General features: G+C 41.6%; 2 protein-coding genes across 4 annotated transcripts in view; one reads left to right on the top strand and one right to left on the bottom strand.

Annotated features, from left to right (window-relative positions):
- si:dkeyp-23e4.3 (rho GTPase-activating protein 7) overlaps positions 1–621 on the top strand; it is a 65,893-nt gene extending 65,272 nt beyond the window's left edge. For all 3 annotated transcript variants that reach the window (XM_047607327.1, XM_047607326.1, XM_047607328.1), the window contains exon 17: positions 313–621. In XM_047607327.1, coding sequence (XP_047463283.1) covers positions 313–421 — 109 coding nt within the window. In that variant the 3' untranslated portion in view covers positions 422–621. The remainder of the gene's footprint in view (positions 1–312) is intronic.
- A 2,982-nt stretch (positions 622–3,603) lies between these two features.
- Positions 3,604–17,698, bottom strand: rars1 (arginyl-tRNA synthetase 1). Its single transcript, XM_047607331.1, has 15 exons — positions 17,535–17,698; positions 16,102–16,236; positions 14,586–14,774; positions 13,889–13,997; positions 13,587–13,687; positions 13,354–13,475; positions 12,904–13,024; positions 12,673–12,802; positions 11,880–11,984; positions 11,379–11,557; positions 10,641–10,750; positions 10,314–10,419; positions 5,579–5,751; positions 4,787–5,034; positions 3,604–3,895 (listed from the first exon to the last, which is right to left on the bottom strand). The coding sequence occupies exons 1-15, from the start codon at positions 17,577–17,579 to the stop codon at positions 3,786–3,788; spliced, it is 1,983 nt and encodes a 660-aa protein (XP_047463287.1). The 5' UTR covers positions 17,580–17,698; the 3' UTR covers positions 3,604–3,785.
- Positions 17,699–17,763: the final 65 nt, after the last annotated feature.

Raw genomic sequence — 17,763 nt, 5'->3', positions numbered from 1 at the left:
CCAGCCTTTTTGCAAAAAAACTAAACAAAAAAATGCCTATTTAGGACAAACCCAAAGTAAATTTGGGGTTGTCTGTTCATGAACATTTTGGAGCTGGTGCATGGTCTTGCATATTACATGTTTCCCATATACAGAATGTTAAAAGTCTTCTTCACATGTCTGGTGTGAATCTACCTGGTTTACTTCAACAAGTCTATAACAGCTTTCATGCTAGCCATTAGCATTACCATTAGCATCAGCTCTAGACTCCACCCATCTGCCTTTTCATCATGAATGCATCTTTTCTTTTTTCTTTTTCTTTTTCTCTTCCAGGGGTCGGTCGCAGGAGTGGCACAGCAAAGTGAGCGGACACCTCCTGGCCTCGGGTCTGTTGTCGATCAGAGATTCCTTCAGAGCCGAATACAAAGAAACCAAGATATGAGCCGCGCTAACCTGGAGCTGCTCTCCTCCTTCACGTTAAACTCCGCAGCCTGCAGGACGTGGCGGGGAGGGGGGGGAATAAAAAGGAACACAGCTCCATATTTTTGTTAACTCTTTGCTTTTTGTTCTTGTTGGTGACCTTGGACGTTTTGATTGGTTGAAAAAAAAAAAAAAAAAAAAAGACGTGGGGCCACGTTCCCATCGTCCAACTGTTCCCTGTAGGAAGAGGAAACGTGTGGAGGACAAACACGGGAAACGAAGGCAGAAAACATCAGGAAACAGACTTTTTGAGGCGGCTGAATGAAACCTGACGACAAAGAAACGTCCCGAGAGGAGGAGGAGGAGGAGGAGGAGGAGGAGGAGGAGGAGGAGGAGGAGGAGGAGGTTAGTCCAGAGTTTCACCTGCAGCTGTTCCTGGGTTTTGTGGTTAATTCTGGGACTTTTTTTCTTCCTGAACTCAACTTTAATCTCCAGCGACGTCTACCTCTCCACTGGACGACGCCACAGCGGTTAATTCTTTTTGTTTGAGCTGTGACGGATCTCCAGCTTTTTTTTTGATATTTATTCTCCGCTCTCGTTTTATTTCTGCCGAGCTTCCTGCAGATTTAGGATCTAACTTAACGTTCGTCTAAATACTAAACGTTATATCCAGACGTGTTTGTGTGCGTGTGCGTGCGTGTGAGAAATGGAAATTTATCAGCCAATTAAAATGTTTATTTCCTGCTGTTTTCCCTCTCTGCTCTGTGACTCGTCTAAGTGCCAAACAGATTAACCGGCGGTAACAGCAGGCAGGTTGAAGACGAGCTGCCACTGAAGCGCAAGAGATTAATAAGTCTAACAAAAATAAATAAATAAATAAAACTAAAAACACAAGACCCTCACCTCTTCCCCCGACTTGCTTCTGATTTGCATAAGGCTCATTTCCATATCTTATGGATTCATCGCTGATAAACAGAGGAAACTAAAGACGGTGAGGACATCACGCCCTGGTCTAAACAGGATTTTAAGGATGAGGAATAATTTATGCAAATTACAAAAAGAAGAACCTGCGGGGCTGTTTCATCTCTGCGCACGTCTGTTCCTTCCATATGGAGCCAAGACGCCGTGACCTGAAATCTGGATGAACTCGAGGTCAAAGGTTAAACCACAGTTTATGGCTAAAGCCTCTGTTTTTTAAAAAGTGCAGACACGGTAAATTAGCTAGCATAGCCCAGCATTCAGATGGTGGAGATGAAAAATGGAGCAAAAAAAAAAAAACGCAGATATTCTACAAACGTGGCTGAAACTGAAGGATCAGCTGCAAGGTCAAAATAAATGAGATCAGAATGAGTCTGCTGCCTCCTAGTGGACAAAAATCAACTTGTATCTGACGTTAAGCTACTGAAGGATTTGAAGAGTCCAATAAATATTAGCGATATTTACAAGCACTTCGATATTGAATATAACCAGTTATTTAAATGCAAATAAGTAAAATGTATTGCAAAAAAAACGTCCGAGCGCTGCTGGTGTCCCTCAAACCGATGGTTCACTAGTAAAAGGAACAAAGACTGAAGGAAAATGGAAAATTCATGCAGAAAAATATCCAGACACCCAAGTGGGTTTGAAAGTAAAAGGCCTTTAATTTAAAGGGTTGGAATAATTAAAAAAGCACCTACACATTTCAGCTTGCGCCTTCTAAGGCCAAAAGTAAAGGCCTTTTATTTTTTCCTCCAACACAACCACTGAGCGTTCGAAAAAGAGGATTTTTACGCATTTTTCCACATTTAATCAGTTGCACAATAAAACATTGACAGGAAAACGCCAGGAGGGAACACTTTACCTGCTGATGTATCGAAGCATGCTGCATTCATAAAAGAAAAAGAAAAATGAATCTCGAAATTTCATAATGAGGTTTAAGAGCTTCTCTCAAATTGACAAATTGCGGATCTTAAGATTTTCCGGTCTGGGCTCAAAATTATTCATATTACAAAAATTTAGGAGTGCAAGGATCTGTGTGCGCCCAGCAAATGCAAAATGTTGCTATAAAACCCAAACCACGAGCCAATAGATGCTAAAAAGACGGTTAGTTTGAACTGTAGTTAATATAAAAATATTAAATAGGGGAAAATATAAAAATTGTACAAACCGTGAGTCGACAACTTCACAAGTGAACCTTTAAGACGTAACAATGCTATATTTAGATCGGTGTTCCTGAGGCGGGTTAGGGTTAGACTGACTGTCTCTGACAGCATCCATTCAACAGCAGCTCAATAATAATAATAAAATATTAAATAAGAAGAAGAAGAAGAAAGAAGCTTAATGCATCTTTCAGGAAGCTGCGGCAAGAATTACTGCCTGAGAACGTACCGGTAGCAGCTCTAAAGTCCTGGGACATTCAAGAAGAAGAAGAAGAAGAAGAAGAAGAGGAAGAGGAAGAGGGGTAGATACTTCAGAAAGTCTAATAGATGGGTCACATTCTTTTTAACAATTACTGAGCAACTCATACAACTTTCATATCCCTGGAAATGCACGTGTACGAGGGTACACGCAACAACTTCAGAACGCCTCGGAGAGTTTGTGATGTATAATTAACTTCATCAAAAGGTTTTGTTTGACTCGTTCTTTGGTTTCACTGCAAACAAAGCCCACTTACCCCGCGGGGGAAGTTTGTTTCTACCTAAAGAGCAGCTCAGGTAAAAATGAGGAAGCAGAGGGCGGATGAATAAGTGCGTTCGAAAATGAATCCACCCCAGGAAAAAAAACCCCTAAACACCAGCCAGGAGGTTCAACACAATAAATACTTGTTAGTGACCTTTGTGTCAGGGCAAAGTCCAGAGGATGTGAAATCATTATCCAGAGAGTTCATGTGTTCACACAGGGTGTAAACGGGGTCTTAACGAGCAGCGACACACGTCATTTTTAATGGAAGTGTTTTGTGCAAAACGTACTTTTACTGACTCATAGATTTATCTATTCCACACAGATTTATCAACACCCTGTATTCTCTGAACGGGTGCGCGCATCAAACCATATGCATTTTATATTCATATATAAATTACATTCCTTCATATTCAGTCTTTGTATAGAAACGTATCAGACTGAACCATGAGGCCGTATTTCATCTCTAGACTAATGTCAGCTGAAACGGCTTCTTCGCAGGAGTCAATCAATAAACAATCAGGAAGTCGTCGACAGCAAACTGGGTTTTGGTTTCATAATGGTTCTTTAATAAAAAAGATCATTACATAACTCGTAAAAGTCCAGTGAGTTTTGTTTTGAGTCGGAGAGACTTTTCTTCATCTTCCCTCTCTGTGGGTTATTCCGGATTCAGCTGAACTGTGACGCAGGCGAAAAAAGGGATGGAGGCGGAGTGGCGGGCTGTGACATCACATCCTGTGGACGGGGTTGATGCCCAGGATGTCGAAGCATTTGGCCATGATGGCCGCCGTGGCTTCACAGAGCAGCATCCTCCACATGTTCACCTTTATCACCTCACCTGGAGACGAACAAAGCATGAAAAATACATTAAAAGAACCTGTCAAGAAAACCTATAGCATTAGCATTCTTTGTTAGCGTGAAAACTATAGTTAAGCTGAGAGAATTCATTTTGGAGGTGTCCCGTCACAAACTGTTCTGAAACTGAAATGCTAAATATTAGCATAATATAATGTACATCACATCAGTCCGCTAGCTTAAATCTCAAAACACTACAGATTTACAATGATAACTGGTGAAATACTAACTGTAATTTATTAGCATTAATTGTGATAATATTAAATAATTTAACTAGAAATCCAGGCAATATTTGCCGGAAATTGGCCAAACAAGTCTCGTGTTTGGTTGGACGTTCTTTTATTTTTCCCACTTGAACATAAGGAGGTGAAGTCACACTTTTGTGCACGTCGTGTGCATATACTTTATAGAAAAATAACATCAAATAATCACCTCCAGCTGGAGCTCCTGCCACAGCGCTAACTCCGAATTAGCATAATTAAACAACTCTAAGTCTGAAGTGTTAGCACTCCAGCACCGCGGGGATAAAATGCTTAGAAGAACAAGTGGAGGGCGACCGGCGCACGGCTTTTAGTAAAAACCCTCTCAGAGTGAGACTCCCTGTTAATTGGACTCCCATCGAGAGGAAGACTCTGAGGAGCCTTTGCTCTTTTGTTTTCTCTTTTGACCTAGAAGTCCTACAAAAGAATCCATCATCAGGAGAACTCTGGATGTAAATGTTTAATAGGTCTACATTTTTTAGAAAGCTTCAAGATCCCAAAGATTAATTGGAAGACGTTGCCAGGACCTGAGAATTTATCAAAACACTCGGTTTAATAATTGTGTGCAGTGCTTCCTGTTCAGCGTGTAGCTCTATGTAGCCACCGTAGCTCACCCGTCTGTCTGTCCTTCTCCACGCAGTAGCAGCTGTCGTAGAACTCTGTGAAGGTGGTGGCCAGCTCGTACAGGTAGTCGCACAGCGTGTGGAGCAGCAGGTCGTCCAGGATCTTCTGCAGAATCTCCGGGAAGCGCAGGATGCACTTCCCCAGTTTCCACTCCTTCTCGTGGTCCAGGAGCACCTCGGTGGTCTCCGCCGCTTTCTTCAGAGTCTCCTCGTCAATGTTGGCCAGACGAGCTATGGACCTATGGGAGGGTCAACGGCGGAGACCAAGACAACGTTAAAGGGTCCGTTCAGTATTAACACATCAATTTATTTAGTTAATCTCTGATTACAATGATGCATCCAGTTAAAAACATGCTGTACATGTAGACGCAGTGCAACGCCTCGATCTTGTGGCTGGAAGTTCAGAGCCTCTGCCTTTCTCTCGTTCTCCTCTGGCTCTTGAAGAACCACCAGTTACTCCTCTATTGACTGAAAGCGGCTCCTCCCTCGTCGCTCGGATCAATACGTTTGATTTCCAATGTGATCAAAAAGAACATTTTAAGAACCATCTCTAAAATCAAAATGCTATTCCGAGAGCGAAGCAGCATCAATTCAAATTACAGCTGAGGCCGACAGAAAACTCAGTCAGTTTGAGGGGAGTCACTTTATAAACGCTACCACCTCTGAAGTGTCTGTGGCTATAAATCAATTCCACTGATATAGAGTTGGACCTGTGACAACGGAGGAAGGCGCGTGCCGTTTCCATGTTCTTAAAAGTTCGGCTTTATGAAAGTGAGGCATCACCTGATGCGGGTGAAGGCGTAGAGGAGGTACGCCGCCGTGTTGCCTCTGTCGTCCAGCATCTTGTCGAAGGAGAAGACGTAGTCGTTGATTCGGTTGTGGGAGAGGTCGGCGTACTTGACGCAGCCGAAAGCCACCGACCTCTGGGCCTTGGTGAGCTCCTCTGGAGTCAGGACCTGCACAGAGATTAAGTTTTATTCATTAAAGATTTCAAATCGTCGCCTTTCTCAGCCAACGCTCGGCTTCAAAACTGTCGTTTTTTTTTTTTTTTAATCAGCTTGTAATTACTGAAGGCACCACTTCTGCTTCCTACCTGTTATTTAATTTAAATAATGAATTTAATTTTCTAACCTCAGGCATAGATTAAACGAACTTATTAAGTCATAGCCTTCCCTTGAACCTATATTAGATGTGTTTGATACCACGGGGAGTAAAGAGGAGGATTAGGAATAAGATTTTATGATAATGCTTTGATTGGGAAACTAAAAAGCTGCAGTTGTCTGTCAGAGTGAAGAGGCGACGAGAATTAACAAATCGTGACAGAAAGTTTCACTTGTGGCGCAGCTTCGCCTACTTCATAGACGAGGAAATGGAATATGAAGAGATGGACAGATGGATGGAAAAACTTTATTAGGCTGATAAGTTTTTGCTTGTGGCCAGACAGGACCGAAAAAATGGAAAATTATACGTGAAAACCCAGTCAAGCAAGAAAACAGACTTTAATCCAAACAGAACAAGTGTAGTAATTATTTACCAAGGATCAGTATTAATTAGGCACCTCCAAATTGGTAATTGGGCCATTTGAGGCATGTTTAAAATGAAGAAAGCGAACATTAAATACTACCAACAGCTACATGTCCACTCAGGCAAAGGCTGCACCTGAACAACGACGATGCGTTCAAAAGAAAAGTTTCCTGGAGATGACGTTAATTAGACAATACTCCCAGAGAGGGTTAGGGAGTTCATGGCAGCGTTGGGTGACCAGAACATTTCTGGAGTAGAGAACACAAGGTACGAGCTACCTTCTCCACACTACATTAACTCTGACAGCTCTATGCACTGGAACACATCCAGTCACATCTAGGAGCGAACAAGGAACACAACTAAAGCTCTTAAGAATCTGCAAGGGAGGAACTTTTGTTTGCTTAAGATCAGAACCTGGACCTGGAAATTGGAAAGAAACTTGACTGTATTAATCTAGATCGCAGGTCTTCAACAGGGGGTCCTGCAGAGCGGTCGCAAAATCTTTGGTTGATTAGACATTTTTTATACATTTTCAATTTTCCCCCACAAATTTTGATTTCTTTAAATGCACATTAACATGAATCCAACATATTTTGGTAAAGGGATGAGGGATAACTTAATACTGAATGTAAAATGATAATAATAAGTAGTAGTAGTAGTAGGTCGGGGGTCACTACTTAATCTCTCCATCAGTTTGTGTCCTTGGCCTGAAAAACGTTGAAGACTCCTGCTCTAGATTAATGCTTCGTCAAAGATAAACCAACAGAATCTAGAGATTTTAGTAAAAGTTACTATTATTCAAGCTTCAAACGGACCAGATTTCAGCAGCACAACTAAACTGCAGGCCAGGAAGTTGTTCATACTGCCAGGCTACACCAACAGCATCATGGAAGCTAGCCCCTTTACCCCTCTGAAACACGGAGAGAAACTTTTTACAGACGAATGCTGACACATGCTTTGCCTGTGCATCAGTATTGTAGTTGTGATGTCCTCTTCTTGACATCGTCTTTACTGTATTTCGTGGTCTCTCTAATGCCTTGGATGTGTTTTTATTGGCCTCGCCCAAGCGATACATTTGCATAAGTTGCTATTTTTAAAATAAATCCCTCAAAAACTTGATGTATTATCAGGAGTGCATAGAGTTTTTCCTATCCACGGTTATGTAAAACATTTGGAATAAACAGTTGCAGGAAAACAGAGACAGCGCTTACAGAAAACAATAAAAACTGGAAGCAGAGCAGTGACTCACTCAAGGACAAATCTTCAATCTTAGATCAAATTTGACAACTCACTGTATTATACTGGCGTAAAGTTTGCCCTGTGGCTTTCAAGGTTTCTATGGTGCCCAGGAAAATCTCTAACGCGGTCCCAAAAAAACAATGAAGACAACCAGATTACGGGTCAAATATCAAAGATAATTCATCTAAAAACGGGACAGGATGAAATGGAAGAGGACAGGAAGCGTGCGACTGAACAGGACGGGGCAGGAACACGACAGGGCAGGAAAGACCAGAACATAACAGGAAATAAAAGTATTGGACACACAAAAAAATAAACAGAAAAATAAGGACATCAGAAGAAGAAGGACAAAACGAAAAGGTAAAGAAGCAGCAGCGTTAGCTGAGGTTCAGGGCCGAGGATAGTTATAATAAAGCTGGGTTAGCAGATGGTAGTCATGGGCATCGACCCAGACGGAGAACAGAGCACTGGGCCAGAGAGGCCTGCAGGGAAACCATGTTGGCACCGGTTCCTCCAACCTTCTCCGAATTAAAATCACTGCAGTTCAACTGGAAGTCAGTTTCTGTTTACACTGCACCTCCAGATATTATTCAACCAGGGGTTGCTCCCTCGCAAGTCCAACTCTCAGATACAACACCAGAAGGTGCAAACAACAGTTTTGCTGGGTGAAAAGAAGAGAACACGTCTAATGATGGCCTCAGGATGGAGAAAGGGCTCGTACACAGAATCCGGGCAGAAAGAAACCAACCTGAGCCGCAGGAGAACTCGTCATTTTAAAAGCTGTTCGGCCTAAGGAAACGCAACTCGTCAAAGCTCTGATGTTTAAAGAACATTACTGAAAGATGATTTTCTGAGTTTAATATCAGAGAAAACAAACATCTTCAGGTTCAAGAAGTTCGTGGCCAATAGACATTCACAACCAAGTGAAAATAATTAAAAACATCTTGAGCTCCATGTCTGTGAAGGTCCTTAGTCATCCAGGATGGGGGTTAAACCAAAAAGCTCAAAGGAGAAACCTTTTAACTCCTAACCCGTGTTTAGGAGATGAAGACTTGGATGAAACCTTCAGAGATGTTTTTGGAGATGTGGTGCGTCACTGGTCAGGCCACAGATTTGGTCCAGAAAAGAAATGACGAATCCCACCAACTCTTTAATATTTTTGTTTATGACCAAATCTAATCACAGGCCCAGAAGTTTGAATTGTCCCTCCCAATCATGTTGTCTTCAAAACCAAGACCAAACCCACAGAGCTACATGTCTACATGAGAAGGGAATCGTAGGTAAAGTGGTCTCCAGCACGAGAGCTGCTGTTATTATTATTATTATTATTATTATTATTATTATTATTATTATTATTATTAAGGCTAATTTGAAAGATCCAATATTGGTTCATAAAATTCTTCTTATTTAATTAAATTTATTTATTTCAAAAAGAAGTCAGACTTAAAAGCAGGCTGGATGTTAAACATATGACAAAAGACGAGACTCATGAAAGACGAAATAAACTAGAGGGAAAAGTTTGTTGAAATATCACAAACCTCTGGAACCAGCGACGACATTAAATTGAGTAAAATTGTTTTGAAACTGAAATATCTCAAACCAAATCAGATGTAACGGTCGTGACCATAGGCCTGTTTCCTGTCATTTAAAGGACATTAAATGTGTCTCAAACTTTAACTTTCTGGTCTTTTGGTAGAAGTGTGGGGGGGAAACAACATACACCGAGGGGCCCTGCAGTTAAAAGCGAGTTTCAAATGAATCATTTTTAACGTCAGCTTCCAGTCTGTCTGAAAATAAACACAGAAAATTAGCTTCCTGTGTAAAATGAGTGTGCGCAAATGAATCTGCAGGCAATTAGGTCAGACGACGGGTATCCGTGGCAGAGATTCCTCTTGCAAATTGCCGTTGCAGGGGGCTAATTTCCATAAGTCTCCTTTTTTTTTTCCTCTCCACTAAATCTCTGCAGTGTGAAGTTGCTGTGACCCACAGAGACAAACTAGACACATTAACTGCTCGGCTGAAAACACTTCTTGCTCTTGTTTTTGAGACAAAGGCAGATGCACAGGTAGAAAAGCTATAGGAAGAAAATAAACAAAAACATGAGGAAAAGAACGATTTCACGAACGAGGAGGAGGAAAACGTCCGGACGACTAGTGAGAAGGATTAACAGCTACTGTAAAAAATTATCTGAGCGCAGGGCAGGAATAATGAGCTGCTCGCCCCCGACCTCTTACTGCTTATCGAAGATTAAACGTTTGACTCAAAATACTCTGATATGAAATCATCATAAAGCACCGTATGCTGGAGGTTTGACCAGATATTGAGAAATGAGAAACACAAAATGAAACGATAAATATCCACCGCAGGCTTGTCCTTAAAAAGTGGGAAGAAAGTTGTGAAAACTGTGGTTTTAGTCATTTTTTTTTTGTTAAAGGAAGTTAAAGTAGAGGAGGAAGAATAATAAGAAAATGAGCAAGAAGAAGAAGAAGAAGTAGGATGATGAACAAGGAGGTAAAGAAAAAGAAGAAGAAGGATGAACAGGAATAATAAGAAGTAGGAGGAAGAGGTAGAAGATAAAGAAAGAGAAGAAGAAGAAGCAGACGGTGCTAACAAAAGGAGGATGAAGAAGAAGGGGAGGAGGACACAGAACTTTATGTGCAAGATGGAGGAGAAAGAGATGAAGGGTGGGAAAGAGGGAGGAGAATATGAGGAGGATGGAAAAAAAAAAGGCGGCCATGTTTTCTTTCCCTCTCACCTTGTCTCTCTCCTTCTCCTTCAGTTTGTCCATGCATCTCTTCAGTCCCTCGTCCAGCAGGTCCATCAGTCTCACCGTGTCTCCGGAACGAGTCTTAAACTTCTTCCTGAGCAGGAAACAATTAAACAGACGGCTGGTTACAGGAGGGCATCCGCAAAAACACAGAAGAAGAAGAAGAAGAAGAAGAAGAAGAAGAAGAAGAGTAAAAGCAGGAAGTGGAGAAGAAGCCAAAAGATGAGGATGATGAGAAGGAGACGCCATCTTTAAACGTCCTGACTCCAACTGATAATTTAATCTCAGGACTAAATAGATAAACATGTGACTCACTTGTCTTCTCCCAGCACCACCCCAAAGCCGGCGTGCTCCACCCGGGTCACCTGGGGATCGTACCAGCCGATCATCTGAGCCGCAGCAAACACCAGCTGGAAGTGACTCGCCTGAAGAAGAGAGCAAAGGAGGACTGGAATAAACAAACTCGTCTCTGAGAGAGTTTGCTCCACGTGGGAGGAAACATCAGCAGAAGAAACATGGAGCTAGAAAAACAAACCGTGGTTGAAACCAAGACGGACTCAATGTGGACACGTCTTCTATGACTCATTCAGTTCAGGACTAAACACTAACAGTCTTCTTCTACTCCTCCTCTTATTGCCTCCTTCTCCTCCTCATCTCCTTCCCCTTTAACCTCTTCATCCCTTTCCTTTTTTCTATTGTCAGTTTCTCTCATCCTCTCCTGCCCTCTTTCACCTGCTCATCCTTCTTCTCCTCATCCTCTTGTGTCTTCTTCTACTGCCCAATTTTCTCCTGCTCCTCCTTTCCCCATTCTCCTGTCTTTTTCCTCCTCATCCTCCTCCTCTTTTTCCTCCTCACCCTCATCCTTTTCCTCTTTCTCCTTTTCCTCCTCATCATCCTTCTCCTCCTATCACTATCACCTTGTACTCTCTCTTTTTTTCTCTCTACTCCTTCAGCTCCTCTCTTCTGTCACCTCCTTCTCCCTCTCTCCTTCCAAGCAGCTGATCAGAGTTTGATGAACTTCCTGTATTCTCTCTATTCTCTCTCTCTCTCTACCTGTCCGCTGTCCGTGACGTAGATGATGATGTCGGCTTTCTCGTCGAAGATGCGCTGACGCAGAGCGGCGAGGTCCGACGTGTCGTAGGTGTAGCCGCCGTCCGACTTGACGACGGTGAGAGGGACGGACTGACCCGGAGCAAAGACGATCTTACGACCTTCGTCCAGCTGCATGAAGCCTGACGTCAGAGAGAGAAGAGGGAAAGAAAGATGGGCGTTATATAGGAGTTATGTGGTTACATTAAACAAAAAAAAAAGGGAGTGGGGCAGTATTTGACAGGAGACATTAATGAGGCAATGTCACCCCCTGGTGGATAAAACGGGTAACTGCACTTTACAATTTGACAGTATACAAGGCAACTTTTGAATGAAGCTTTCAGTAACATTAGTGACGAAACAGAAACTTGAAATATGATTGTGTTTAAGTTAGAGAAATGCATCGATAAGCATTTCATTTCTAAAGTTGAATTAAAGCTCAGAGAAAAGGTTTTCCACTCCGACCTCTCTCCTCAAACTCCTTCACCACCGCCGTCATCATGTCCTGGTAGAACGACTCTCCTCTCTCAATGATCTCGATGTCCAGACAGTCGTAAATCTTCTGAAACTCTGAAACACGCAAACAAACATTTTTTATATTATTATACGTAAATCTCCGACAACTAATTTAACCTCATGGACAAACACTGGAAGCCTCGTCAACCACCTCATTTGTAGCGGATGTCTAGGCTCTGGTTGCCTTGGTAACGCTCATTTGTTTTGGCTACGACGACTCGTCCATTTGAATACGTCTACGTGTTATTATATTTACTAAAAACGTCCTTATCCACACGTCAAAAGTGAGGAAATTCATAGTCTCCACTGTAGAACTAAATTAACCGAAGAGTGACAAATACAAGGTTTTTATCTCTTGAAAGGAAATCTGGCAACAGAATAAGACTGATTCCCACTACAGGAGACAATGTTCACACAATCCAACCTTAGGACATGTTATTCAGTCTATAAATCAGCAAATTCAACCACTGTGCACGCTACAGAATCTATACAAATACGTCCTCATATGGATTTCATGTTACATATCTTTGCAAAGGTCTTGTTCAGTCCAAGAAGGCTGTACTGCGTTTTATTTGTAGTGACCACATTAGCCCACTAGATGGAGACAAAAGGACCAGGTATGGAACTGAGCTACGAGATCAGATTCTGTCAGACGTTGAGTCCGAAGTCTAACAAAGAGCTGCTAATTAGCTTCACGTTTGTTTTCAGGAGTCAAGTCCCGGTGGTTCAACAGGAAACTCACCGCTCCTGGAAACGTCGCAGATGAGGTTCCAGCCTTTGATGAAATCCGGTTCTTTGCTCTGCAGTCTGACAACACACTGGTACGCTCGTTTCTTAAACTCCTCCTCCTCGTCGAAGCGCTTTTTGGACTCCTGACGGACGTGGAAAGACAAACGGATGACAAGTCTGGAGAAAAAGACGACGGGTGTTTTGTAGCGGGTAAAAGATGGAGACAGAAGGACAATAAACTGACTTTGTAGAAGGCCTGCAGGTCACTGATGGGAGGAGAGACGGTCAGGTAGTCAGGAAATTTATCCTGCAAGTGGGCGATCAGCATCCCAAACTGAGTGCCCCAGTCTCCCACGTGGTTCAGCCTGTGAAAAATGAAACAGTTTCGTGTGTCAGAGGAGTCTTTTTTGGCAAACATTTATCAAATAATAACCCATAACCCATCTGTAACCACTTCAGTGAAAACCCAACTGGTCTTTGCGTTAACAGATGTTTGAATGCTAATAGCAGGACGGCCTAGAATCATATTAGCATTATCTGTGAAGTCTCAATCTAGCCAGCTAGCATGCTAATACAATGTAAGGAAATCGCTCAACGTCTAAATGCTGTTTGAAATTTGTCTTAAACGTTTTAATTTCAGCGTATGACGAGACCAGCGCCATTAGCCTAGCTTAGCGCCGTGCGGTTAACTGACCTGAGGACGTCGTAGCCCAGAAACTCAAAGAGTCGACACATGCTGTCCCCAATGATGGTGGAGCGCAGGTGACCCACATGCATCTCTTTGGCAATATTAGGTGATGAGAAGTCGATCACCACCTGAACAACACAAACAAAACATCAGCAATAAGACAAATATTACTAAAATATCGCCAAAGCAACGAGGGTGCTGGGAGTGAAGCTAAAGCTAAAAATATCATGCGGACAAACCTTCTTCTTGGACGCCAGAGGTGGGGGCTGCACTCCGTTGATCAACAGGTTGCTCAATAGTTTAGACACAAAAGTCTTCTTGAGGTGGATGTTGATGAACCCTGAAAGAAAAAAAAACATTAAAACTGTGACATCAAGACTGAATCGCATGTAAATATTTACAAGACAAAAGCAAAACTAAACGAGTGCCAATTAGTTGATCTTTAACTTTTATGAATCCTAATCAATCATTGACTTCAGGAGTACGAGCAAACGGCAAACACGGATCCAAACAACGAATAATAAAAGCCTGTGGCCTCTACCTGGTCCTGCGATTTCAGTTTTCAGAACGAGATCGTTGTCCGGAAGGTTTTGGATTATCTTCTCTGCGATTTCTCTCGGGTTGACTTTGAGCCCTTTGGCTTTCAGCATCTGCGACAAAACAGCCAGTTTGGTGAGAAGCCATGAAATTATCTGATACTTTTGTCTCAGCCTGCGGCCTGATCAGACCTCGCATTGACATCCAACTTGGAGAATCTAAACTCTAAGTGTTCAGTCCAGATGTGGAGGTTTTCTGGATCACACACAATGAGTCCTGGGTCACATTAAAGACCACCTACTAAACCAGGTTATTATGCAGAAGAGGAGTTTAACTAATCCAGAATACACATACACAATTGCTATTATAAATGATCACTTTAAGTACCACAAAATAAAAAAATTCTGTCCTTGTAGATGTTAACTAACCTAATAAGAACTACATCTTAACCACAGCTTGCTCCAAAATCATCTCTCCAAGTCGTTCAACCTGCTTTTTGAGTCTCAGATACAGCGAAATCTACTGAAACACAGAGCGAGAAGCTGAGATCACCTCCCAAGTTCTGGCTGGGGACACATGCGGAGACGCAATATTTTGAAATGGACTGATGTGACTGGGCCAGTAGGGTTGGATGTTAATTCAAGGTTCTGAACGGAGCCTGGGAGAAAGGGCTGTTTTTGAGACGGGAGCTGCAGTCTAACCTGGGACATGGCCATGGCGCTGTTACACTGGTAGTCTCCAAACTTGGCCTGCTGGTTGGGGGTGACGGCCAGCGGAGGGTTGTCCAGCTCGGGGCAGGACGCCCGGATGGCCTGGCCAAAAATCTCCTGGAGCCGCTTGTTGATGTTCACCATGGCTTTGCTGCACTGAGTCGACTCTTCCTCGAGGCTCTGAGGAAACAAGCGAGCGTTCACAGTGATGGTACGAGACGAAGCAGGCGAGGAGACGCCGTCAAATTACGTTGATAATGAAAACACTGATATAAAAATATAGTTTTTTTTCCCGCTTTGGAAGTCTCATTCTAGCTTATTATAATGAAACATGATGAGGACCAATGTATTTCAGCTGAATATTGAGTGGAGGATGGATGAAATTAAACTCATTTTTATCCACTTCATTACACATTTATTATTCTAAATGTGTAATGGAGTGGATTGTTAAGTGGAGAATGGCTGTTTCATACACTCGCCTCACGGAGACCTCCGGGGTGGGCATGTTAAGCCTGAGATGACTTATGAAAACTCAAAACGCTAGTTTGAAATTATTTCATTCAAAAAATACATTCCAGATCACACTTTTTGGCACGTTACCAAATAAGACCAAATCAAATTTTATGTGTATAACCCTTTACAATAACCAAAAGGAACCCAAAGTGCGTCACATCAAAGTCAAAAACACATAAAAACAATTCATAAAAACATAAAAACGTGACACAGTTGGGAAGTGCTACAGTGCTGCAGGGTACAGAAAAGATAAGATAAAAGATAAGATAAGACTGAGAGAATACAACTAAACACAAGACTGCCCTAGTTGGAATTAAACACCGGTCTTACAAAAGCAGGTCTTCAGCTTCGATTTAAAAAGGCCGAAAACAGAAGTGGTGTGAATGTCGGGGGCCGTGCACCAGCGTAATGTCAGTTAATGTCACTTCTTCATTTTCATATTTCATAATGACTTTTTAGTCCATGTTAAATACGTTCATTTTTCATGCAACACAACCGAAAATTATTTTTTACTATTTCCTCACATCTGCTTAAAGGGGCTTTTGTTTTTCTAGTCTGGTCTCAGCTTCTTAAAATGACAATTTCAGTGTTTTTGTAGCGTAAACTCATGTGAAACTGTTCAAAGCAGTCGTCACGTGAAGGGATTAATAAATGTTAAAAGACAACAAATGTGATATAACCAAAAACAGGACGTCGCTCTACAACTAAAGACGATAAAGACAACAAAAAAGAAAACCAGTAAGGAAACCTCCCTGATTGTCAACGAAAGTAACTGGTTGTGATTAATTATCGCTGTATTTATTTTTTCAAGGATGGAAAACACATAGAAGCCGAGCAAAATTTTCCAAAAACACACGTCCGATCTTCTAGAACCATGTTGTTAAAATGTTCAGTGATCTAGAGCAGGGACGTCAAACTCATTTTAGTTATCTGATGTTAATTCCTTTCAGCAACCGCATTTAACTCCCACCATGTGACAAGTGTCATCGCTCACCCTCTTCAGGATGTTGAGTCGATACTTCAGTTTGGCGTTTTCCTCCCGCAGCTCATCCAGTCGTGGCGACAGACTCTGGTTCTCGGGATCTTTTAGACTCTCCACTTCTGCAGAAAGACGTTGGATCTCCTGCTCCTGTAAAATACATTTTGTTTTTCTTTAACAGAGGACGAAGCAAAGAGCCTTGTAGTAAACTTCTGTCGTAACAAACCTACTTCAACACACAACCACTTAGAGGCAACTCATATTTGTGTTGGATGAATAAATGATTAACTGTTACTGTGTCTTAATAAAGGGTAAAAACAGACTTATAACTAAATTTATTTATCAGTTTTTGTGGTAAAACCGTTTGATTAACAGTTACACAAATGTATTTACGAGACTAGGGAGATAAATCAATGTTAGTTTATTCAACATTAAGCCATGGAAGTTGATGAAGGCCATAGTGTTGTTACAAGGTTGATAAATAATGAAACTGAAAGTGGTTCCTACATTATCGGTTTATGGTGTGAACAAAGGTTCAAATTACCGACTGGAAATGTTTTCTGACATTCGTGCAAGCTTTAACTTTAACTGATGAATCGTTTTGGTAATTCTTGGGAGTTTTTGCGCCTTGTGTGAAGATGTTTTTCTGTTCCTTGACATGTATGTTAGTAAATCAAACATATTTGAATGTTATTCCTATGTTTTATACTAAAACATCCAACAGATCAATCATTTGGCCTTGGATATTTTTTATAGGAAAATAATGATCAACTAACTGAGAAGAAGGCATTTAATTCAATCAAAACAAACAAACAAATAAAAAAAAAAACAGTTGAAGCCTTAAGTGATGGAAACCATTGTTTATTTTTCGTGTAAACATCGAATGTCCTTCTCAAGATCATTGTTAGAAAGCAAAATCTGTTCTCTGGAGAAAAATCACGCACGCAAGACTCCATTTAAATATCTCCCAAATTAATAATTTCTTGGATTTCCTGAACATCACACAGAAAATGGCACACTATTTCACATAGGAAATAATAATGACATGTTCTGAGATTTCGGGCAAGAAATTAAACGATAAAGAACAACACAAAGGTTTTTATTAATATATAAGTATAATAGATATGCCGTAGCCCGTCAACGTGCTGTCACCGCACTGCAAAGTCGGCTAGCTTGTGAAATGTAAAAAAAAGATTTCGACTTAAATAATGGGTGTTTGGTGTTAACCGAATTTACCAGCAGAGTCAGTTCAACTTATAAGATTATTTATTTTGTTTATGTCATGTAGCTATTTTCATAATAGCGGAAAACCTTAAATTAGCAATTTGGTGTACCAAGTTTGGCACAGCAATAAAGCGCAGCTAACAGTCTGTCACCGGTACTAACAAACACACATTTAGCCGTGTAACAAACGTTAGCTACTGCATATAAACGAACCGACGGCTGACCTGCTGTTGCAGCCGGGCTGTGTACTCTTTCACCAGGTCTCCCATGTCTCCTGAACCACAGCGGATAAACTCTTCAGTCGGCTGGAGGTTGAATCGCGTGGCTGATGAAACAAACTGAGCAGAGGAAGAAGTTGGGAACTTCTTTTTAGGAAACTTCCGGTATTGAAAACGTCATCTGCGTCTTCTTCGTTGGTGTTAAATGAGGGAGACACTTACAGGTTGACAGCAC

Source organism: Mugil cephalus, chromosome 15 (genome assembly GCF_022458985.1).
Source record: "Mugil cephalus isolate CIBA_MC_2020 chromosome 15, CIBA_Mcephalus_1.1, whole genome shotgun sequence".
In the NCBI taxonomy this organism is placed as follows: Eukaryota; Metazoa; Chordata; class Actinopteri; order Mugiliformes; family Mugilidae; genus Mugil; species Mugil cephalus.
Note: the sequence above shows the minus strand (reverse complement) of the source record. Positions and strands in the feature narration are given on the sequence as shown.